We start from the raw sequence: 25,995 nt of genomic DNA, 5'->3' as shown, positions 1-25,995 counted from the left end.
AATGATAATTGTGGTTGTTGTCATGGCTTTACCTCCCATATCCCAAATGAGAAATCCATCAAATTTGGTTGGTATTTTTACCAATTGCTAAAGCTTTTGAAATCTAAGTTCAAGTTCAATGGTTTCAAATTTAACACGTGTGGTACATCTGTAGGAGGGTAACACTGCAAAACTAGCAGATAGATATGGGATGATTCATCTTCTTTAGAACAAGAAATTTATTTGTATGGAAAGAATTATTAAAGAGTAAGCAGATAAACATCATCTTTAAATATCACCAAACAAAAGCAGCAGCAACAAACAACCTCATCCTAGTAGGTGGGGCCAGCTACATGGACCACACGACGCCATTGTATTCTATCAACAACCAAATCTTTAGATAGGTTGTTAACCAAAAGCCCCCATTCAATGGCAAAACAAAAGCAATGCCATAAAATTTATACAAGAAAGCTTTCCAATCCTTTTGCAAGTCCTTCTAAAGGAATTCTCTAAAAGAAATCATGCGCTAAAACACTAAAGAGAACCATGATTGTTTCATGATTCTATTTTTGGTCTGAGGGACACAAAGAAAAGGGGATGGGAGAGAAATTTTAATGAGTTCGATTTAAAAAATTAGAGAAGTGGATTTATCAAATTTTAATAAAAAGAAAATGTAAGATAAAAGAGTAAGACAATTAATTAAAAACTTCTCACTCTAGTTTTTCAATTTTTAAGTTGAATTCATTAAAAATTTCCCACCCCTCCCTTCCCCTCCAATTCCCACCAAACAAAAAGGTTCAAGCATTTTACTTTAGCTAAAGACAATAATAATATAAAATTTAAAAAAAAAAAAGACAAGGTTTTACAATCTTTAATTCCAACCGAAACCTTTAAAATAATCAAGAAAAATGGATGCTCACTCAAAAAGGGAAACCTGACACCCCCTCCCCAAACAAAACAAGCACACCAAACAAAAAATGTAAAGCTTTGAATGTAGCAAACTGCTGGACAATCTAAATAAAAGGAGCTTAGAGGATTTCATTTAACATTGAAGTTTTAAAGTTCATATAGTCATTTTGCAAAGGGACATATCGGCAGAAAGAATTGGGGATCCTTGAAAAATAGCTTCATTTGAATTGATAAAATCAGGGTCCAAAGGGGGGAAAAAACAGAAGCTATTTTACTTTTACTATAAGAGAAAGTGCAAGGACCTTAAACACTGAATTCTCTAACACAGGTATGCAGAGGCTGTTATGCTCATGGAATCTTATCATGAATCTTTGCAGAAGTCATACCAACATAAACTTACAGCTCAAAGAACAAGATAATAATAGGAAGGACAGAGAGTAGAATTAAACAAAATAACATGCTATAATCTAGAGAATACAACCAAGTCAGCTAGAAAGCCTCATTCCATGACAAAATTTATTGATCGAAAAATGTACAATTGTTCAAAATTTCCACCTGAGAGATGATGATTTTGAGAGTATGTTAGCCTGGTTATGCTTTGGAAAGCAGAATCAATATCATCTAGTGTGAACAGATCGAACTCTGATACTTGCTGCAAGAGGAGATTTTTCTCACCTTAAGTATTTGGCCCAAAGTAAACATAAATATTTGGCAATCAAACAGGCAATCCTCTGAGAAATCAGGAAGAAACTGCCTATGTTGGATATTAAAATATTATAATAATTTAATAAAACCATGAAAAAATTTAAGAGAATAAAACAATTACATTATACCCAATCTGGAAAAGACAAGTAAGTTTTAAATATTCCAAGACCGTATACTTGATTCAAAAATAGTAGAACCATCTATTTATTTATTTAGCCCAAAGAACCCAAAAAGAAGATAAACGTCTATTTATTTAGGGTAAAGCACAGTGAAGAAAGAGTAAACCAAGTATGAAATCTTCACCTTTCTTGAAAAATACTGATCGTACATGGTGAGAAGGCCTAATCTGTACACTGGTTCTGTGGAATAAATGGGAGCAGAGAGTCCAAGCTGCTTCATGGCATACGGGAGAGCACCCAGGTGAAGTGTATCCGCATGTGAAAGCAGGACCGCATCTATGGTTGGTGCCACCCTACAAGCCACACCACATTTTAAGAAATGAAGAGAAACAAACACAAGTACGGTTCAAGATCAATTTGATGAGGAACTTATATGCCTTTTCTTTACACTTGAAACCAGAAAAAGGGACTAAAGCAAAATCCGTCTTCTCTATTTTTGAACAAGGTCAAAACAAATAATTCCAGCAAGGCGCTAAATTGAAGTTTGAATCTTCACTTTCTAGTTCTGCCAGGCAGGGCGCTAAAAATTGCGATGAGAAAAAAGAAGCAACGATATGAAAGAAACAGAAATGAGAAAAGCTACTACATTCGAAAAAGGCAAGGCTAAGAGAGACCTAGAAAGGGGTTGGAGGAGGGAGGGGTCGAAGTGGTCATTCCAGCCACAGTCGACGAGGAATTTGAAGCCATCAATGGAGACCAAGTATGACAGAGGATTCTCATTGTACACTCCACAGAGTGGCGTCACCTGCACCGAAGTTCCCATGATTCCGTCTCAACTCTCAGCTCTGCATATGGAAAATGTAAAGAGGAGGCGGGGCAGAGAGCCAGAGACGAAAAGAAGAAGAAGAACGATGTCGTTTGAATATGCCTCTCCTTTCTTTTGATTTTCCTCCGAGTACTTTGGCCCCAAAAAAACGAAAAATACTTTAGTTGGCTGATATATTAATTAATCTTTTATTAGATAGAATATTAAAAAATTTACGTGTAGAAAAAATTTTCATGAAGAGAAAAACTTTATGAATTTGGTGCTTGGATTAATTTACAATTATCCAAGACTTTTTTACCCATATGCTATAAGTAGTTAAAAAAAAAAACTAAAATGCTACAATGTCAAATGTCAAAGAGTTCATCACGTAAATTATTTTACTTTCTTTATTTTTTTTAAATCCAAAAGTGAACTTTATCTACAATATTCCCCCATGTGAGAATTCATTTACTTTCTTTATTTTTTTTAATCAAAAGATTATTTTTCTACAGGGACTAGAATGTTCAGATCTAATACACAGTGTTTGGTTCATAGAGGAGAGGAGAGGGGAGAGATTTTAATAGAGGAAAAAGAGAGATGAAGGAGAGGGGAGGGATTTTAATCTTGTTTGGATTAATTCGATGGGAGGAAAGGGGAGGAATTTTAATTTTACTTTGTGGTTTAGGAAGGGAGGGGAGGCAAAAATATTTTGTATGGACAACTTTACTCTTATATTATTTAAGTTGATTGTTACAAACTTTATAGAGTAATTAATAAAATATAATTATAAATAACATTTAATATATAAGATCAACTTTTTATAATTCACAAAATTAAATAAATAAATCATAATGCATAATTAATAACTATAATTGCTTTTATATCCAAAATTATACTGAATGCTATGAATAATTATAAATATTATTCTAACCCTGAATAAAGTAATTAGGATCTATCTATTTTAATGTTTGAAAGAATTCAGACAATTGTGATTAGCTTTGGATATGATGGTAGATCAAATGATCAATGTCGCTAGAACAAGGGGAAAAACTATTGCAGCACAAGTCTCGCCATTGTAGTCACAGGAGTCTCACCATTGTAGTGATCATCAACAACAACCCCAAATATAATATTAGCAGAAGGATCCGCCAAACTTGTCACAACTTGCGAATTACCAGTGCTCAAGATAGAGCTCGAGGAAAGAAGACGCAGAAAGGAAGCAAATGATCAGGGATAATAGCACGAGGAAACCATCAATCAAAAGCAAACAAAATAGTAGAATCCTAGACATTAAATTAGGTCCTTTTGAGAAAGAACTGATGATCCTCAGATGCATGAAAGTAGAAACTACATTGCTTTTCTAATGAAATCCTGGGTTGCTCATCAAAAGCTCAAAGCTCTAGTACTGAGGCAAGTCACATATTATTGGGTCTGTTTGCCATGCAATTAAATATAAAAAAAAGACAAATTTTGAAGATATAAAATGTTCCTGGCATCATTACTTTAAAAATAATAATAAGATAAAAAATTGTAGAGTAATTATTAAAAGGACATAATAGTTATTGCAAAACCAATCCACCGAAAAGAAGAACAAGCAAATCAAAAATTCAAACCTTGTAGAACTCAAATTGGACTCATATAAAACCAAAAACCATTATCCAGCATGATTCTAGGAGTAATTTCTGTACTAATATGGTACATTTCCAATTCAGAAGGTCAAAGAGGTAAATAACAGAATGTTTATTTGACAAGTACCGATATAATATCATAAGGCATGGCATAAAATTTCAGCATCTCATCATATGGCCTTATAAAATATCAACAGGCTTGGCATAAAATGTCATGAAATGCCATCACATGGCCTTATAAAATATCACTAGGCATGGCATGAAATGCCATCAAATGCCATCATATTGACAAACAAAACAAAATTCAAAAGAGAGGTCATGCCAAAATAAGTGTTTACAAAGTGTCTATGACAAAAGAGTGTTTTCCTTCCAATTAATAACACACTAAGAACCGAAAACCGTCTCCATAATCACTTGCTTGCGTAGCAAAGGTGGACATTGAATTAATGCCCTTAACTTAGCCACATCATTCATGAGGAAGCAATAAATTTTAGAGATATTGTCTTCCTTACATCCAGCATCAACAATCATCTTCAAAGTTTCTTCCCCTAAAATTTGTGGGACATATCTATCTTTAAATATTTTGTTTCCTTCACTCAGAGCATTTGTAATGAATTCTATCTTTCCTGCAATTAGAGGTATTTGGGAAGGATCTCTATCTTTAGATGTACCACTTTTTTTGTCCTCTTACTAGTCTCACTAGTTGCTTCTAGAGAGTGGTCATCAAGTGGGAGAGTTTCCATATTGATTTAGAAATTCTCCAAGATCACTTCATTTTGAGAGGTAGTTGATCAACTTCATTAATAGAATTAACAAATTTATGAGGATTTAGATGTCGTCATTTCTTCATATTTGAAGGAGTATCCCCATCATCTCCATTAGCTATATCATTTTCATAAAGAGCTAACATCTTTTCATAATTAGGCAGAGGCGTATTTCTCCAAAGGACTGCTTTTGGTTTGACTTGAAAAATACATTTGACACCATGAATATCCAAATGATAGATTCATTGGAAAGTAAACATGTAAAGTCATATGAATATCAAAATGAAGGATTTACTATCCTCACCTCAATCAATTGATCCCAGACTTGGTCCTCAGCTTCCTATTATTAGTAGATGAGTTCCATGAAAAGCCACTCATACCCCTTTAAAGATGTCATAAATTTCAGAAAAATGCTTCTTTAGTCTTCTAACAATTTTTACCTTCTCCTTATCAACTTTAAATCCAAACAGGGTACTCATATATTGTGTTATGTTATCATAAGCAGTAGGTGTAAATGTCCCATTAACTTTGCTCCCAATATCAAGTTCATGCATGAATACATCAATCAAGGCATCATCCATCTTACAGGTCCAAACCAAGTTCTTATCAGTGGTTGTTGGGGCAATACTAATAGAAGTTAAACCAAATAAAAACATCATTTAAGTAAACAATATACTGAAAAGGATTTATTAAATAAGCAATAATAATATCAAACAAATACAATAAAGTTCCATATCAAACAAGTACATCAATTATTACAACAACTGTTCATATTCAAGAAATACAATAAACTACTAAACATACAACAAATGAACATGTAAAGTCTAGTTCCTAGCATTATTCCTTAGATTATTTTCATAATCAATCCACATTTGATGAGCTATTGCATCCCTTATTATCTCACCCTAAGCCACTCAGTTCTGTCACCTCTTAGAGTATGGTTGTCATTGTTAGATCCATCTTGAGTTGTAAGTTCATCATCCCCTTCACAAATAAGCTCTTCATCAGGTTCTACATTCATCAAGTAATTATGAAGAAGGCAATATGCAGCAATAATCAACTTTTGAGCTTTGACACCATAAGTAGGCTTTGCAGCACTTGATAAAATTACAAATCTTTTTTTCAATACCCCAAAAGCCTGTTCAATTGCATTATGCAATGATGCATGTCGAAGATTGAAAAGTTCTCTATGATTTTGGGATAGATTTCTATCCAAATATTCTTTCAAATGGTAGCAAAATCCTCTATAAGGTGTTATAAGACCACTTGTTAACATGAATCCAGCATCGACCAAGTAATATTTCCCTATTATCAAATAAAATAGTCACTTTATTGGTTTTAAATTTGTAAGGTTATTTAATTATGTCACTTTTTACTAATTAGTGAAATAGTTACCTTGGAATCTTAAGGCTATCTCTCATCTTAATGCATCTTTTATAATCCTTGAGTCAGATGTAGTGCCTTCCCATCCAACAAGCACATAAGTGAACTTTAAATCAAATATGCAAGCTGCTAACACATGTTGTGTAGGGAATTCCTTCCTACCGTGATAACAAAGAGCATCTACCATAGGTACTTTGGCATGTATATGTATTCCATCTATAGCCCCAACACAATTCTTAAAATATAGATAAAATTTGTTACTAACCTAAATTGCAGGAGGGACTCTAGAGCCATCTGGTTGTATAAGGCATTTATCTTCTAATTCAATGATAGCACCTAACATACTATGGAAATGACGGTTAACCATCTCACCAGAACGCCTAAACCAAAACTTAACCACACATTTTTTTGTTTTGTGTGATAAGATGTAAAGGGTTTTAGCAACTTGTTCTTCCACACTTGAGTATCTTGTAGGCTTCAGGCCACCATCTCTTTCTAACATGTCACACAATCCTAAGAAGGCTTCATGACTCATTCTAACAATATCTCAGCCATTAGAAGTATAAATTATCCGATACATCACTTCTTCACATACCCTTTCTCTTGTGGAACTCATATTATAAGTTATTTTCTTCTTATGATTATACATTTGAGCCACACAATACTAAACAACAAGACAAATAAAGCAGGCTACAAGTCTCCAACGCATTTCCCACCATTGCATCAAAAATTCCTCTTCAGAATCCTTCTATCAAATAAAGAAAAAATTACCTCAAATTAGTGACCAAAACAAGTTGACTCCTCTAACAAATTCATATCTTCTCTTTTTAACTGTGAAAGACTAATACATCTTTTCATAATTACACTAGGAAATCAATAATAATGTAATATTAGGATAAATATATCTACAAAATTTATACTCTTGAGTTAAACATCATCATAAGATATAAAAATAATTTATTGAACCAGGATTCTTTTGCAGAAACATGTATGAATGCTAAAGCAATGGATTCAAGATCTTTTTAACAATTTTGAAGGGAAACATGATGATTCAAAGGAAAATGAAACCATTTTCTCATCCAGATTGGAAACTGAACATTCTGAAGAACCTAGACGAGTAATTCAACTTGAGAATATTATGCCAAATATGAAAAATGATGAACTTTCTCACATAGACGAGCCTCATAAGATGTAGCATTATAGAAGTGGCTATTTAACCACATAATTCTTGAAGTCACAAATTATCAGGTTTGAATTCTTGAAGAAAATTATTGTCTCATCATTTCATTACGAAGACAATGAAAAATCATTGGGATATAAATTGTCAAAATCATCAAGAAGAAATCTAGATTGATCTCATATAATACTTTTTTCTTTGTAGGCCACACTAAGTCAATTTTCTCTAATAATTTTATAGATATATTAGAAAAGATATTAAGTAATTTTGCAAACCAACCAAAAATAAAGTTGATAATTTGATCAAAACCATAGCTAAAGCAAAAAACATAATTCTTAAAAAAACACTATATTAGATCTATAACAATATTGTGAAATTAAAAAAAATAAATAATAAATGCAATAGATGAATAAAAAAAAAGCAAAGACAGAAAAAAATCAAATAAATAAATTGATTTATCAAAATAGTTAAAGCAAAAAATAATATTATTATTCTAATAAAAAAAGTAAACTCATAAATCAGACAAAAACCAACAAACAAATGCAATGAATATTAAAAACAAAAGCAACAGAAAAAGAACTGTGAAAAGAATCAAATACGCCCATGCCTTTATGATAAGATATCTATGAATTCTTATTCTTGTTATCTTATTATCATAGTTATCAGCAAATCATGCACATCCACTCCATTTCTAAGAAACCCCAATTTCATAGCATTGAAGTTTAGCCAATACAACCACATATCAGTACAGATCTTCTTGCTATGATAATTTGAACTTCTTACAAGGCTACTAAGTGCAAATATGGCAGAGTGAAATAAGAGTGAAGCCATTAAACATGGATCGAATGAAATCGACCCGAATCAGTAGAAGATAGCAACTATGGGAAGCGACGTAAGAAAGAAAACATGCATTAATCATACCAATAAATCCATGGGAAGCAACTCAAGCCTTGAATCTGGTTGACAATTTTCAATTTAAGGAGTCTTTGGTGTAGCAGACAAATAATTTTGTTTGGCCAAATTGACGGATGATAACATCAAAGCGCTTTTATCATGTAATTTGTTTGGCCAAATTATTTTTCTATCCAAAATTTATAAACCTTTTCTTCTATAGATCAAGTCCGCCCACATCGTAGAACATTTTGGGGCTTTGTTTTTTAGAAGTTATAGTATAAAAAAATTCTAAATGATGAAGTTTTACTAGATCTACAAATGCAAGGTAGCTATGGAGGAGAATCAATCAACAGCCAGCACTAGGAGAAGAAAACAAAAAATCTATGCAGAATTTTTCAAAGAGTAGAGAACAAAGGTTCAGATGAGCTTACAAGAGAGTAGAGAGCAGAGTCAGAACTTGTGCACTTGCTTACAAGCTCTTCAGTTCGGATGAGCTGAGTTCCAGAGAGCAGAGATGAGGCTGTGGCTGAAGAGACAAGCCTACGGCTGAAGAGTTTATGATTTCATCGTAGTAAGGGTAGAAGGGTAAGATGGGAATATTAAAAAATAATATGGACATATTAGTTAATATAAGATAAAATATTACTCTTTCCCTCCAAATCCCCCCACTTTTGGAGGGAAGGCTTATAAGAAGATGGGAGGGAAAATATTAAAAAAATTTCCCTCCCTTCCTAAAATTTTTATCTTGCCAAACAAGGAAAAATTATCAAAATCCTTCCCCCTCCCTCCCCTCCCCTCCCCTCCAAATCCTTCATACCAAACGCACAGTTAGGGAAAAGTTAGGTATTGTTGATTATTTAGCTAAGTCATATTATGGAGGGTAATTTTTGTATTATTGATCAATCTCCTCCTCTTATGCAGCAAGAGTAGAGTCAGTAATATGGTGGCTCAATTTGCCAAGAAGTGGGGGTTGGGTTGATGAAAATCACACTCATTTTAAAACAGATTTTTTGAGCCCATAACTGAAAAGACCGAACTTGCAGTAGGCTAACCGTAAGGTTTACGGGTCAGCCCTTTTATTCTATTCTATTTTATTTTAAATTTTTTCCCTCCCTTCAAATATAATTATATTTACTCCTCTGGTCTTTTATCTCATTCTCATTATTTAGAATTACCATAATGTAATACATCTTTCACTTTATATTATGAATTTTATTTGTGGCAAAGTTAGTTGAGCAAGAAGAAGGTAGTTCTATTTAGGGGTGAGCAACGGGCAGATTAGATAGCCCGACCCATATTCCATAACCTGCCTGTTAATGGTTACACGAGTACCGGCTAGCTCGTACCTTAAGGGTGGGTTTATATAGGCTACAGGCAACTCGTTTAACAAAAAACAGCAACCTGAAGTCCTGGACAGTTTAAACTTAAAAAATATTAATAATCTAACCATAATTAATCAAAGTCCATACTCCATAGTCCATACATTACAATCACAATCCATCATGCTAAATTTTGAATGTTCAAGCTTCAAGCAAAACAACCACAAGTATAGAAATCTAAAGACTAAAAGGTTAATCATCACTCATCATCATCATCATGATCTTCTTCTTCTGCTTCAGGGTTACTTAAAGAGGTGGTTGCATTCGGAACTGCTAACTCTTACTCTACAAAACAAATTAAAAGAAATTCATCAATTCATTAATATTTAATAAGAAGAGAAAATAATATAAATTGAAAATATGATTGAAATTTGAAATACCAGTAACAATATTTGTACTCTCAGTAAAATTATCAAGTTCAAGATCATTGAGCTTTGGGGTATTATTGGACAACCAGTTTTGGGCACATAGAATCAATATCATCATGAAATAGCATATCAATGTCATCCCCTGCTCTAACACCATCATGTAGTTCTTGTTGCTTCACTATTGATTGAGATTTAGATGCTTCACCATGATCACCCTCAACAACACTAGAATAGTGATCATATAATCGATACAAGACATCAATAGTCTTTTTAAAGATGGCTTCACGCTTTGTAGGTTCAGGAAAAATGTCTTCAAAAGCAATCTTAACATATGTCATCTTGAACCTAGGATCAAGGATCACCACTATGATCAATAGTGGATTCATTTTTTCTGCTCTTCCCCAGTACTTATCATACTTTGTCTACATCCTTCTTGCCATGTCACTTAAGAGAGAGTAGTCACTAGCTACACTTTGATGAAGATGAGTCTGAATTGCAACTATATACTAAAAGCATGTGCTTATTGTCACAAAATTTGATCTAGAAAATTTGAGGGTCTTAGCATAGAATAACCTCAAAAACCCAAGAAACTCTTTGGCGACACTCCAATCATATGCACTAGGTGGTTCGACTGTACTCCTCATCAATGTTGTGTCGATGATAACATTATCATTATCATTATCATAATTTGGGTCATCATCATGTTGGCTTGAACCTAGCTTAACTTTTTTCTTAAAATAATCCTTGTAATCTTGATCTTCTTCTTCCATCCTATCAAAAATTTTGATGAATTTAACAGTATTCTCCAATATAAGATAAGTTTAATTCCACCTAATGCCATGACAAGAAATAAACAATTAGGAACTATCAAATGAAATTAACATAAAGTTAAAATAATACAAGTATAATATAGCCTAGCTGGAGACAATCTAACAAATTCACTTGCATGTCAAATGAGTTCAATAGACTTATTCATTTCCTTCAAACCTTCACCAATAATTAGATTTAAAATGTGAGCTGCACACCGCATTTGCATAAACTCTCCATCACATATTAAACCATTCCAACTCTTCAACCATTTCTTCAAATATGCAATTGTAATGTCATTAGAAGAAGCATTGTCAACTGTAATTGTGAATACTCTTTCAATGCTCTGATTGAATAGGCAATCCTCAGTTTGCTTGCTAATTGTATCCCCTTCATGATTTTCAATGATACAGAAATTCAAAATCATTTTTTGCAAAGTCCAATCCTCAATAATCTAAAGTGCAGTCAAACACATGTAGTTGGAGTTTTATATTGAGGTCCAACAATCAGTGGTGAGGGACACACGACATTTAGATCGTTTGAAATATTTTTTCAAACGTTTTTCTTTCTCCAAATATAATTGGTAACAATCCCTGCCAATTATCCAACGTGATGGCATCTAAAACCTAGGTTCAGACTCTTGCAAAAGTTCTTTTAAACCCTCCCCTTCCATAACTTGAAAAGGCAATTCATCCTTTATAATGAACCTTGCAAGAGCCTTTCTACATTGCTCCTGATTGAACAAGCAATAAGATTAAGATGATTGAGAAGAAAAGTAGCAAACAAACTTTGTGACTTGCTCACTTTGTTTGGGTTCTTAGGACACTTTTCAAAATGCCGCCACAATTGTTTCGTCCCAGTTTTGGTTGGATGACTTGCATAATCTATGCCACAATAATTGTATTTTGCCCTATGTTTCTTTTTGGTTTGGGTTAATGGCATTCTTGTAAAATGATTCTAAATATCAGATGTTAGCCGCTTTTTTCTCTTCACTAGTGGTGCTACTTCTTCAGCATCTTATCTCTCATTAGTATTTCTACCATGTTGAACAATAGTACTTGGGTCTTCGGTTGGAATTGCCACAGTTTCCTCTACAATAGTCTTACATTTGACATTTTCTTGCAAACTTTGTGCCATTCCTCAATTTCCTTCTCAATCCAAATCAAATTTAACAAAAATAATAATAGCATAAACAAAAACAATCATAATTTTCCAATTTTTCTCAAACAAAACCAATTTTTACTTAAACATAATTAAAAAAAACAAGTAGCATAAGTCGAAGATAATTCAACATTCAACAAGAGCAACAGAAGCAATAAAGCTACTTGATCATGATATCATCAGAAGGTCAACTAATGTGTTGCTGTTTGATCATATAGGATTCCAACTTCCACATGATTTAAGGGCCGGCAATAATGAACAAAGCCATGTATATATATTAATTAGGTGTCAAAAATATATGTATATATTTGGAATTGGGTTTTCATTTCAATTAGACAATTGCAAAATCAAGTTGAAGACTTGAAGCTTACCTGACTGAGAGACCGAGTTGGAATCAGCAGCGACCCTACGTAGCTGCGTGAGAGACTTAGACTCTGAGAGACTAGAGAGTGGAGAGCTGTGACTCTATGAGCACTGAGCAGTGGTGAGAGTGGAGACCAGAGAGTGGAGGCCGAGACACCAAGAGGTGAGTAATAGAGTGAGATTGCAAGAGAGTAAAGGACTAGAGGGCGACACACTAAGCAGTGGCGCCGACGAGAGCAAGAGCGAGAACGTAAGAGTAGAGTGACAGTCGACGGGAGTTCGTGGAGAGTCAAGAGCGGACTATGGTCTGTGGAGACAGAGGCAATGAGACAAGAGGTGACTGGTGACTGGCAAGACTCGAGAGACGAAGAGAGTAGAGGGCGATGGGGTGAGGTAGAGGCACTGAGATCTGACTCCTTGACTGAATGGGAAATAGGACTTGGACTGGGCTTTGGTTTGGCTTAAGCCCACAACAAGGCAGATCTCTCCTTTTAAAAAAAAATGAGCGGCTACGGGAAGCCCATGCTTGTACCCGTAACCAGCCCATTTAAGTTGTAAACCCCCCTGTTTAAGCCTTCCCATTTATTTTCTTTTTTGGGTAGCTTAGACGAGCCCAATTTATGTTGGTTGTAGGCGGGCCGCCGGGTTTTGGGTTGCATGCTCAGCCCTAGTTCTATTTATCAAGCTCAACCAAATAATTTCACATTTTCATATTATTCTTCGAACTATATCAACATTAAATGGTAACTCATGGTAGAGCACTTGATAGTGACTTGTAGAGTCGGTACCCACCTACCAAGAAGTGGCAGGTTAGGTTGATAAAAATCAAACTCATTTTAAAACAGGTCTTTTCAGCCTGTAACTACCAAGACTGAATTGCAGTGGGCTCACTCGCAAGGTTGGCGAGTTAGCCCATTTTATTTTATTTTATTTAAAATTTTTCTCTTGTCAAATATAATTATATTTACTCTTTTGGTCCTTTATCTCATTCTCATTATTTAAAATTATCATAATGTAATAGATTTTTCATTTTTTATTATGAATTTTATTTATGGCAAAGTTAGTTGAGCAAAAAGAAGATGGTTCTACTTATCAAGCTCAACCAAATAATTTTACATTTTCATATCATTCTTTGAACTATATCAACATTAAGTGTTGGCTAATGGTTGAGCACTTGATAATGAATTGTAATATTGTGTTTGTATTATTGTTGATTTAAATTTGTTATATTTTAATTTGGAATGTATGTTTAATCATTTAGGATGATGTATCATGTATGTTTAATAGTCGTATTTTGGAATGTTTGGAACTTTGGATTTCATATTTTATTTATGATAATTTCTATATGTATATTTTATTTTAGATGTTTAAGAATTGAAATAGATTTTATTAAAAGAAAACAAAAGGCACCAAAAAAATTTTAAAAAAAAGTGGCGGGTTGGCAGGCCTAACCCACCAATCCACTCTAACAGGTTGGGCTAGTAAAATATTAGCCTGCCAGAAGTCGATCTTTTTAGGACTGGCTTGTCCATCCTTAAGCCCGTCACAGGCCAACCATAATCAGCGGGTTGGCTTGTATTATCGGTTCTAATGATTTGTAATATTGTGTTTGTATTATTGTTGATTTAGATTTGTTATGTTTTAATTTGGAATGTATATTTAATCATTTAGGATGATGTACTATGTATGCTTAATAGTAGTATTTTGGAATGTTTAAAACTTTGAATTTCCTATTTTATTTATGATAATTTATATATATTATTTTACATGTTTAAGAATTGGAATAGATTTTATTAAAAGAAAACAAACAACACAAAAAAATTTTAAAAAAAAGTACCGGGTTGGCTCAACGCACCCTAATGGGCAAGGTTGGTAAAATATCAGCCTGCCAGAAGTCAGTTCTTTTAGAACCAACAGCCACAGGCTAACCCATGACCAGTGGGTTGGCTCGTATTATCACTTCTAAGCAAGAAGAGGAGTTTGATTATGATAATTAGGCTTGCCCCTTCTTGTTTTGTACTGACTTGTTTGATGAATACAGTTTCATTCAAAAAAAAAATCATCTACTTTTTCCTTTTCAACACTACAAATATTACTTGCCATGTCAATCCTCTCTCTCTTGAGCACACCCATGAAGCCACAGTGATTACCTGCTCCTTCCATATACTCCTTTGAGTCTTATTTAGAAATATATTTTTATTTCTACATATGCCTAATAAAAAAAATGAAAGAGAATATGTAGAGAATATATTAGAATATGTGGGGAATTTAAAATAATGCCACCACTCACATTTTCTACATCGTTTATATAACCATCTGCATAAAAAGGCCGATGCAAAAATAATATTTTGAACTAGTGTGATTACACAAATTATACTTCATAACATAAAAAGGGTTCCAACTTCCGTATCATTCATAATAATCCAAATACATATGTTTGTAATTATAAATAATGTCAATAATCATAGTTTCACATAATATAGTTTTAGCTTAGATAAATCATCATAAACATCCTATTAATTAGTCTGCTGTGCTCAATAAATATTAAAATGGCCAAAGATTTGCCGATATAAAGCAGTGATCATATAAACACGCTGGAGAGAGGAATAGTAATATCGACACATTATAGCTAAGCCTCTGATGCTTCCCACTTTGTTCAACTTGAACCCTCGAGTTAAGTGAATTCAATATGGAATAATACTGAAAAATCTCAGCAACCAATAAATAGTTCGCCTAGATGCATGCATATTAAGATTAACTAGCAAATGCTCCATACACTATCAAGTTCTAGCATAAATGGATATAAAATCAAACACAATATTATGATGAAGCAACAAATTCTACATTGACAACACTTTCTTAACAGACAAATTAAAAAGTAATCTTACCCAGCTGTTACACTTGTGACACATTCCTAAAGATTTCTCTGTAAACATTTCTTGTCTTTGTATTCGTACAACTTCCACTCTCATTGATAACAATCTTCAAACCTTTAATGGATCTAATTCTTGACAATGCAACATACAATTGACCATGAGTAAAAACTGGCTTTGTTAGAAATAAAACGACATAATTAAGTGATTGCCCCTGACTCTTGTTTATTGTCATTGCAAATGACAAGGTAATGGGAAATTGTCTTCTCTGCATGCGAAATGGCCATCTACTTTCTGAAGGATTCATATCCATTCTATGTAACAGGACCTTCTCATTTGGTCTAGATCCATTCAAGGTGATAGCTTCTATCACTGTCTTTCCCAACTGTGATATACGGAGTCTTGTACTATTGCATGGCCTAGACGCTTGATTAATGTTTCTCAAAAGCATAATAGGTGCTCCAACCTTTAGAGAAAGCTTATGGGGTGGAAGACCTGAGCAATTTATGCTATTCAGGAACTCAGTAGTGTACAAATTATCAAAGAAGTCACTATCTTCTGATGATCTACAAACTGTGTCACAACTTAAGTACCCAACAGATTTACCAGGCAGTAGAGAACACATATATTCATTTATTTCATTCACATACTCAATTGTTGCAGCCAATATGGCCCTATCAGTGAAGTAATCATTCCTGGAGAAATTATTACGGAGATCAGAATAAGTGGACGACACAATTTGTTTAAATGGGTTAGTGTAATTTGTGAGTAAGAATTCATGTGGTATCTCGATCTCTACTACTCCATCATGGGGAAGTCCTAAATTTCCATCTCCAACATCAAGCAACCATTTTGAGAACTTCTCCAGTGAATACATTCCTTGATTAATTGAGGAGGAGTTCAATCGCATGTTCCTTGTCGATCGAAAAACAGTGCAATGATTCCATAACAATGAAGAAGTAATACATGCATCAACAATAGTTGCCCTACTGCCTTTAGGAATGACTGGCAAGATTTGTCTAAAATCACCACCCATAACTATGCATTTCCCACAAAACGGTTCTTGACAGTGCATGATATCCTTAAACGTACGGTCTACCGCTTCAACACAATAACGTTGAACCATTGGCACTTCATCCCAAATAATTAACTTTGTGCACTTAATTAAGTGACCTAAAGGAGAATTTTGCTTGATAGAACAAACTGAAGAATCATTAATTTGAATTGGGATTGCAAACCTTGAATGTGCAGTTCTTCCAGAAGGTATTAATGTTGCTGCTATTCCACTTGATGCGACAGTTAATACAATATTGCCTTTGGCATGTAACGCATATGTTAATGCGTTCCACAAAAATGTCTTCCCTGTTCCTCCATAGCCATAGACAAAGAAGAATCTACCCTTGCAATTATTAACAATCAACGAAGACATCACCCTATCAAATATTTCTTTTTGCTCACTATTTAATGACCTAATTAACTCTTCAGCCTCTAAATGTAAGGATTCCCTATCATAATTCAATTCTTGTAGAATGAACTGATTTGAAACATCAATAGTTGGAACATCAACAGGCAAAGGAAGAGAAGGAAAGTCATTAAGACTCATTCCATTTGCTTTCAACAACTTATCAATTTCATTAAGTGCAGTATGTTGCTTATCCAATAATGGAATGTGATGACCTAAAAATGCAATATAACAGTGGATAAGTAATGGAAAGAGAAAGTGGAGGCATCGTTAAGTTGAGAATAAAAGAAAGGATGATGAAAGGAAATGATTAAGAAAAAGAAGTCAAGGATGGGGTGACTACAACACCACACAACATCTTATATAGGAAATAGAATGGAGCCAAATCAGTTAACGCACCCTTCTATGTAGGCTTGGTAATATTCTGATGAGATGGCCCACATCATAATATTTCTTCATTTATTCATTATCATTTCATTGTTTCATTGATCCTAAAAACTCCATACAGTATGATATGTCACTATTACCTTTCCCTCACCACTACCAAGTGAACCTGAAATGAATTTTTGAATATGAGTACAATTTATTCTAAAATAATTATTATGACATAACAAATTAATATCCTTCAAGGAGATCACTAAAAGGATTAGTGTTCCCAATAATTTAAAATAACCATTGTTATTAACAGAATGTTAATGTTAATGTTAATAGAATAATATATGATACATTGTGCAGTACTGTAAACTATTTCCTACATGTTGACAGAAATATGAATCTACTTAAATGTGTAAAGCATTTCACTCTATATAGTCTTGCTTGACGGGCTAAAGACACCAATAATCGGCCCAGTAAATATGATGTTAACATATACCATCACAGAGGTCCAACCCAAATATCCATAAGACATGAATTGTGGTTTATAACAGGCTGGGCTACACAAGTTCTAAAGCCGACATATAGTCATGCTTTTTTAAACCATGATGACACCAAATAGTCCAAGTGAATCCAAGTAAATACATACAATAAACAATAAACATAATTTCCATTTTCATTGTTACTAAACATGATACAGCACAAACCTATTGTAATAATAGCAACATCTACAATTATCATAATTTAGGAAAAACCAAATGGAACCAAACACTGACAATAAATTCAAACATGACATACAAGCAAAAACAGACAGAATACCTTATACCCTTCCATCAATGATGCCCAAAAAAAGAAGGATTAAAACCTATCCCATCACACCTATAATGAACCTACAACAACTATTAACTATTAAGTATCAATTTAAAATATACATGCAACTTATTAGTACCATCCCATATTAGTACACATCTGATGAGACAGCAAACCAAATCTCATTCAATACATATGAAAACTACTGACCATGCATTTTAAAATATGTTTCCATCTCAACGTGTTGCTAATATCAAAGCATATTTGAGGAGGCTAGCATCTAAATCTCATTAAATGCTGTGACAAACAGACCTTCTTTTTCACCACAATGATGCCAAATAGTGGAAGTGAATGCAGGTGAATATAAACAATAAACACAATTGCCATTGTTACTAATTCATGATAGATGACAGGCCTATTATAATAATAGGAACACCTACAATTATGATCATTTAGGAAACACTATATTGAACAAAACACTGACCATAAATTCATAGATGACATATAAGCAAACAGAGACAAAATACCTTATACTCTGTCATTAATACTGCAATAAAAAGTACAATTTGACCTTCTATTATAGCTATAATGAACATAGAAAAACTTTTTGCTGTTAATGCCTATTAAAAACATTGGCCTGACATTTAAAAATATACCTGCAGGTTAACATGTCCTATAAAATATCAATGCACATTTGTGTTGGCTCGCAACTGAATCTTGATCAACACTTTCAAGAAATAGGGCAGAATGAGACAGGTCCATACATAAATAACAAAAAGCAGTCCACACGAATAGAAAGAGGCAGCTAACAAAATGACAACAAACCCAAATTAGAACATCATTTAAACATTTACAAGAGGAAAAGTACTGCCCACATATTCGATAAAACATCACCCATCGTTCTTATCAGGGTGGCCACAATAAATTCTACAGCTGACAAATAGTCCCTTTTTTTGAATTGTAATGATGTCAAATAATCCAAGTGAATACAATACTTAACACAATTGTTGTTGTTCACATTTCATGATACAGCACAGAGCCTTTATAATAATAGCAGCGGCTACAGTTATGATAATTTAGGAAACACCTATTGGAACTAAATACTGACCATAAGTTCAGAGCTGACATACAAGTGAACAAAGACAGAATACCTTATACTACGCATTAATGATGCAACAAAAGTAACATTTGAAGGCTAACATGTTCCATCACATATCAATGCACATTGTCGCATGGTGGCATCTGAATCGCATTCAATGCCATGTCAGATAGTATCAAATACTGTACAAGAAAAAAAAAAGCAGAAGCATTAATGACTCATTAGACTATGAGTACATTTCAATACTTGCGTTGTCAGCCTCAGCCCTATAAAGCCAAGAAAGTATCTCACTGCAAACCATCTACTAAATAGGAAAGTGAATTTATGAACAAACAACCAAAAGCTAACTTCACCCTAAATACATAAGATAGAAATGACATATACATGCCAGCATAAAGGTGAAATTGTCTGAAAAATGCAAACCCCCATGTACACAGACAACTGACATCAAAATTTCTTATTTGATCCTTTTATTGAACCATTAAATGAAAAAATTGTCACGTAAATCTTATAGAGATGCTTCCTTTGCTTAAATTAATCATCAACAATAATATTGACAAAACTACATAACAATTAAAGGAATCAATATTAGATATAAGTAGAAAACTTAATAGATGATTTAATGTAGCCTAACATTTAAAAACCTTACAGTCATCATAGGCTGTGCTGGCTTACTGCCTATATTTATTAGCTCTATAAACTTATGCCAAAAGGGAAACCTTGACTAAAAGTAAAGAAGGTAACAGAAATGCATTTCAATAAAGATGCCCAGAAAAAGATTCCACCACTGTTGGACAATGTTGACTGCCATATTGCAACTGCTATAATTACTTTCCCTAATTGTGAAAACTTATAAAAGAACTGAAAAGGCAAAAAAAGGCACCCCATGTGAAGATAAGACAACATATGTTCAGTCAAGTCACATCAACCATTAATACAAAGTAGAAAAATCTTTGATCTATACCATGACCTGGCCACCAAGCTCCATCGTACTTATATTCTACAACCCACAGATGATAAATTCATTTCATCATAGCAAATTAACTATCCTAGGGATGAATATCCTTTACCCATTCAATGAGGGCCACCTATATTCTCAGCTGAGAAGATCGCGCAGTAAAGGCTTTATCTTCATCCGAATCACCTATGGACCACTTCAAGTGTCTACAGGGCCAGACCTCCTCAACTCAGGTATATCCTTACACATCACTCAAACAGGGCAGACTTGCGAAAGTTCAGTAACATGGTTTGGTTCACAATATGTTATGTTTCGGTGCATTTATGGGATCATGAGGAATGAAGGCTTCTGTTGTCCCTCATGGGATATTAATGAACCAACATTGATCAGAAGAAACAATAGGTACTTGACATGGATAAGAATGTACAGCCAGTTTTGCTGGGCTGATTACCTTAATAATTCAAGGAAACCTCTCCTTGTATTTAACTTATGGTCTGAAACCTACATGAAGATCACTCCTGTTCGTAGAAGGTGTAGAAGACTCTTGGTCACAACACTCTTATCTGCATATCTGACCATCCAAGAGAACATATCAAAAATCGAAGATAATCAGTCCCAACACAATGAGACTTCGATTTCAGTAGATTGAGCTAGTATGGTTAATGCTCTAGTGGTGGACTACGAACGAATTCTCCCGTCATCTTTAGAAATTGGCATTGAGCTTGAATTCGTTGGGTGTGATTAAGAACCCCAACAGTAATTAGATCTAGCAACTTCATCCTCTTAATGTGAGTTAATGCTTTTTTTCCCACTCATGTACTGAATTTAGGTGACTAGCGTGTTATTTGTCTCAATGCATATTTGTGGATTTCATTTTCATGGACTTTTTATGACATCCTAACTACATGACCAATGTAAACACAAAACACAAACCAAATCATATGCACGTAAAAAATAGAGTTCCTCTGTCGCCAAATTCAGTTTTAAATTTATAATTATTGAGTTTAAGCTTCTTCACATTAGATTCTCCATACGTTAAACACAACATATTATTTAAGGGAATTAAGGTTAATATTTACCAAGAACAACTTACCAAAAAAATCATTTCACACCTGTGAATGTATTTCTTTAAACGAAATTTTAATATATGCATCTTAAGTTAAATATCCTTTACCTAATATCATTCACAGATTAAACTGTTGTGAGTTGTTTATTCTATCAATAATTTCCATCACACAAATCACACCAAAATTATAAGCAAGATCAACTTGGAAAAATATTTCTGTGAATAAATGTAGATGTTTATTCGAGACAAACACAACCTTCTAGTGGTACTAAGATCAATTGCATCGGTGCAGAAAAATGTTTCCAAACAAATATTGATAGTTTACTGTGATGAAAATACCTCTTATATAACTCATAATATCACATTTCTAGGTAAAGTGTCACAAACATTACTTGTACGCATATATGGCCTTCTAATACAAAGAACAAAGCAGGTTATTGTCCAATAGCCTTCTTCGGATTGTAAGAAATATCTGTAACCGAAGGCAAAAACTATTCAATTGCCTATGTAAAAAATTCAGAAAAACCAAAACAAACAGATATAAATATAACTGTCATGATAAAACACCAATATGGGAATAGAACTATAACTGTAGTTAAAATAATAAAATATCAAACTGTGAATAGCCGAATGATGAGTATTAAACCACTAAGATGCATTAGCAGGTAACAAAATATTAACCCAAACTTGAAGTACTATCAACCACAATAAACTAAATCGTAATAATTATAACATAGTATTTTGCAAGAGCCATAAGTTGCAGCCATCAAAAAAATATTAACTTATACACAACACTTGGCTGCATTTAACAAAAAGACAAAGATTCAGCAAAAAAAGCTCCATCCTTGCTTCCTGAGTCTTTGGCCAGCTCTCATCCGTGAAAACCCTTGTGGCATCGAAGTATAAGTGCAACATGGGACCACCTGCTTAGTAAAATCATACTATCCTATGGATGTAAAAATATAAGGCATAACCATAAACAAAAAGTCTCACATACTGAGATTCTGCATACCTTGAGAGCCATGACCCATTGCAACAACATACTGAACCACAACAAAAAGATTTTCATCATCCATGTGTCCCTCAAACTTGGCCAGTGCAGTCTCCACCAAACCACCGTGCAGCATCATAGTCACCTCATTATTACTACAGAGAGAAATGAAAGAGATAGCATTACAACTGGAAAAAAAAGCATGAAAAAAAATTGAACCAAACAAAGATTGAATGATATGTGAGAATAGCCGATATGTTAGACACTCAACTGAGAATCCCTCAGCACCAAGATCGCAGCTTTAGAGTTAAGACCTTCCCATTTGGATAACTCTGTCTCAGAAATGAACTTGAATATCCCGTAGACATCTAGATATATGAAATGGAAAAAAAAAATAGTTGTTGAATATACCACCGTATTTGTTAAATATAACTTAAACATAACATAGGAATCGATCACAAAAAAATAATGCATCCAACCCAGACCTATCAAACCCCAGTCTGCAGGGATACCCCACAGAACATCAAATATACGCATGAAAGAAACACAATGGGCTGGAAAGATGTCAGTGCCTTCAATGATCAACGTCCTCGTCATAGCTACCAAATGAAATGAGTGATGAACACCCTCACCCCCTAACTTCACAAGAAACCCAGCAACCTTGTAACAACAACCATTCAACAGTCTCCATGCATTCCTATCAATGACTTCATCGCTCAATAGCCTTAAAAGGATCGTGGTGTTCTGTACATGTATTCCGACAAGGTGGCATTAGATAGTGGTGTGAAGGAAAAGAGAAAAGAAGGAAAAAAATGATGTGAACTTACAGGTCCATCGAATAAAACTAGATCCATCGACTCCAGAACTTTGATAGGCCTCTTGTGATAATAAGACTTGACCAAGGAAAAAAAAACCGGACTGGACCAGCCGGTTCAACCAGAAAACCGGTGAACCGGTCTGCAGTCTGGTCCGGTTTAATTGGTAAACCGGTAATCAATCGAACCGGTGAAAAACCGGTTCAATCGGTGGTAACTGGTATAGAACCGGGTTATCCCGGTTGGCTAGGTTACCGGTTCTTCTTTGTTTTTTTTTTGCTTCCACTATTCCCATGTCGAGCATCGTCGACCAGCTTCATCAAGTAATCTGACAATAGAAGAAATGACACATCCACCCACAAGAAGTAGCACTCATATCTCAACTCTGATGAGATCAAATTCGATGACGACGACCCATCGAATACATTTATCTGGGGGTCGAATCGGTCCGCAAGCAGAGCGTGAATGAACGAGTTCGACCCACCAACGACGATGGGAATCTCCCTCCTAGAAGTAATGTCGGAGATGACAGAGCCAAGGCGCAAGCAAAAATCTAAAGGCGTGAACTCTCCGTTTTGTGGGTCGACATCGCCGAGGAGATGATGAGGGACGCCTTTGCGCTCGTCAAAGGGGATCTTGCAAATCAATACGACAAAGATGCTAAGCTATTAAATGGGACCCACAAGTCTCATGTTCATTCAGCCCGTGAGGTAATTTTGTGGCTTCTTATTTTTTTTAGTAATTATTATTTACAAATTTTGTTTTATTTTAATATTATGAATTAAATTATATTATTTTAATATGACTGGTCCGACCCCGGTCTGACCTCAGTCCGACCAATAACCCTTAACCCACTGTCTCGACCGGTTTAATTCCCGGTCCGGTTTTTTGTTCCTTGGACTTGACCACCACCTCCCGATTTATTATCCTATCCAACTTCACACTGAGGACTCTATCTTCTGTTCCTTCAGTCAACTGAGAAATCGTGACAGCAGGACCGAACGCTATCTCAACAACCTCAACAGGAGAAGAATATAGACAGTAAATGTGACCAGAGTTAAGGTGTCAACAACACATACATGTATATGTAGAGAGGAGAATGTTCTTTAGATGGGAAGGAGAGAAACGACCAAAAGGAGGAGATGAATCTGTGAAAAGCTTCAGTAACTCGGTCTATATATTTTTAACACATTAAATGGAGAACTATAAATGCTCACCAAACATACCTGTTCAAATCGAAATCGAATCAAAACAACTCTGAAGTATGAGACGGATCAGTTAACAGGTAGATAAGTCGTACCCTATTAAAATGTGTATCAGTGAACGGACACGATGCGAAGCAGTTCAATATCTCGGTGAAGGAATTATTATGACATTTATGGTACTCCATTAATGATCACCAAACATACCTGTTGAAATCCCTTTGAAATCTAAGGCGCATCAGTTCACAGGCGAAAAAGACGTCCTCCATTAAACTAAAATGTATAAACTGAATATAAGAACAGAAAGGGTCGTTAGCAGACGAATCAAGTACGAGTTCCTTCAACAAAAGATTAGAAGAACAAATGAAAGGAGCACATAGAATGAAGCACACCATCACAGCAAACACATCATGAGGAGCAGCAACCGGGAATATCAGCGCACACGCATTACGAAGATAGAGAAACTGTCCAATCGGAGAAACAGTGACTAACTATGAGCCAGTATTGGCACGCAGCCCAACATTGGAGAGAACATCGTCATCAGCTAACACAGAGCCATATATAGATAATGTCACTTTCAATGAGCCGAAAACCATCTTGTGAACAGTGAAACAGGTGAGGAGCCAATACTAAGGGGTGTTGGCGCACGGCTTCGTGGGGAATAGATTTATAGTAAACATTGATACGTTCGTAGGGTGGGAATACAAGACATCAATAAGGCTTTAACTCTTCCTAACACGAAATATACATGATCAGCAAACACTTCTGCTATAATATTTAAAACTGCTTAATATGAGCATTTTTACATAAGTCGATATAAAATTTTTTTTACATAATTATCTTGTATTTTGTAAATAATAATTGAAATTTTGTTTTTAAAAGCTCTAATTGTGGTTATTTTGACTAAATATCACATGTCCTGCCATTATATAGGTCAAAAGAAAAATGGCTTGAGCCTATCTACACTACTAAAAAAACCATTTTTCACACCACATTATCTATGTCGATTTTAGTGCCAACAATGTAACAAATGAGGTGGTGACATTTTTTAAATAACGATTGCAATCTTCACACCAGTTATGAGCACGACCGATGTAGTCCTTATTATTTACAACAAATATTAACCCAACTAATGTAACTTCTCCTTCAAAACATCAGTTATTATAAATAATCAGTGTTTGAACTGAATAGGTGTGCTTCTTTTGTTTTCTTTTTTTCTAAAATAATGTGTTTGATTTGAAATGTCATCATATCTTGTCATCTGTCCATTTAAGGTCAAAATCCAACTCTTCTTCCCTTACTATTGTCATCAAATTCAACCGTTGATAGCCCCACAATCATGAAGCAGCAAGACACTCTCCTAGTGTGTCCTCCTTCCTAACCCCCCCACCTCCTGCTCCACCTCTTCCACATCAATCGTTTGACCAGCTATTGACAAAAATAGTTGAGATTGAGTGTGGCCTTTGTTGTGTGGTCTCTTACTTCTATGCTCTTAACAACAAAGTAAACCTCCTACCCAATAACTGGTTTTCAATATTATAATTTTAATCGATGTAAAAGACTTTTTTTTTCTAATAGCGACATAACCATCAACTTGTTCTAGTGATACCATACTGTGTGATACCATGCATAATCTCCACGTAATTCCACAATATAAATACGCTCGAAGTTGCAACTTGGTCACTCCTCTATTAAAATCTTTATTCATGCATCTTTCTTCTCATTTTCATTTCTCTTTACTTCTTCATAGTTTTAATGTTATTTGAAATTATGGTTTTCTTTGTTATCTAAACTAATTTAATATAAAGTTAAAATAATATGAATTTGACTAAAAAATGCATTGAAAAATTTTATCTGACTTGGTTATATTATTATGGCTAAAAGTTATCTAAATATGTTGTTTTTT

The 25,995-nt window shown here is 34.3% G+C and overlaps 2 protein-coding genes across 2 annotated transcripts; both read right to left on the bottom strand.

The window, feature by feature from the left end:
• Positions 1-1,424: 1,424 nt before the first annotated feature.
• On the bottom strand, positions 1,425-2,578 carry LOC114746681 (cleavage and polyadenylation specificity factor subunit 2-like; the record flags this gene model as incomplete). Its single annotated transcript, XM_028934936.1, has 3 exons — positions 2,387-2,578; positions 1,897-2,065; positions 1,425-1,540 (listed from the first exon to the last, which is right to left on the bottom strand). Coding segments are annotated over exons 1-3 (434 nt in total), but the record flags the coding sequence as incomplete, so codon positions are not given.
• A 12,758-nt stretch (positions 2,579-15,336) lies between these two features.
• Positions 15,337-22,669, bottom strand: LOC114746648 (ATP-dependent DNA helicase PIF1-like). Its single transcript, XM_028934882.1, has 4 exons — positions 22,558-22,669; positions 22,344-22,440; positions 22,094-22,260; positions 15,337-16,991 (listed from the first exon to the last, which is right to left on the bottom strand). The coding sequence occupies exons 1-4, from the start codon at positions 22,667-22,669 to the stop codon at positions 15,337-15,339; spliced, it is 2,031 nt and encodes a 676-aa protein (XP_028790715.1).
• Between the last annotated feature and the right edge of the window lie 3,326 nt (positions 22,670-25,995).

Source organism: Neltuma alba, unplaced genomic scaffold (assembly GCF_004799145.2).
Source record: "Neltuma alba isolate B1F8T4 unplaced genomic scaffold, ASM479914v2 tig00000836_pilon, whole genome shotgun sequence".
Lineage (NCBI taxonomy): Eukaryota > Viridiplantae > Streptophyta > Magnoliopsida > Fabales > Fabaceae > Neltuma > Neltuma alba.
This window is presented reverse-complemented; position numbering and strand designations above follow the sequence as displayed.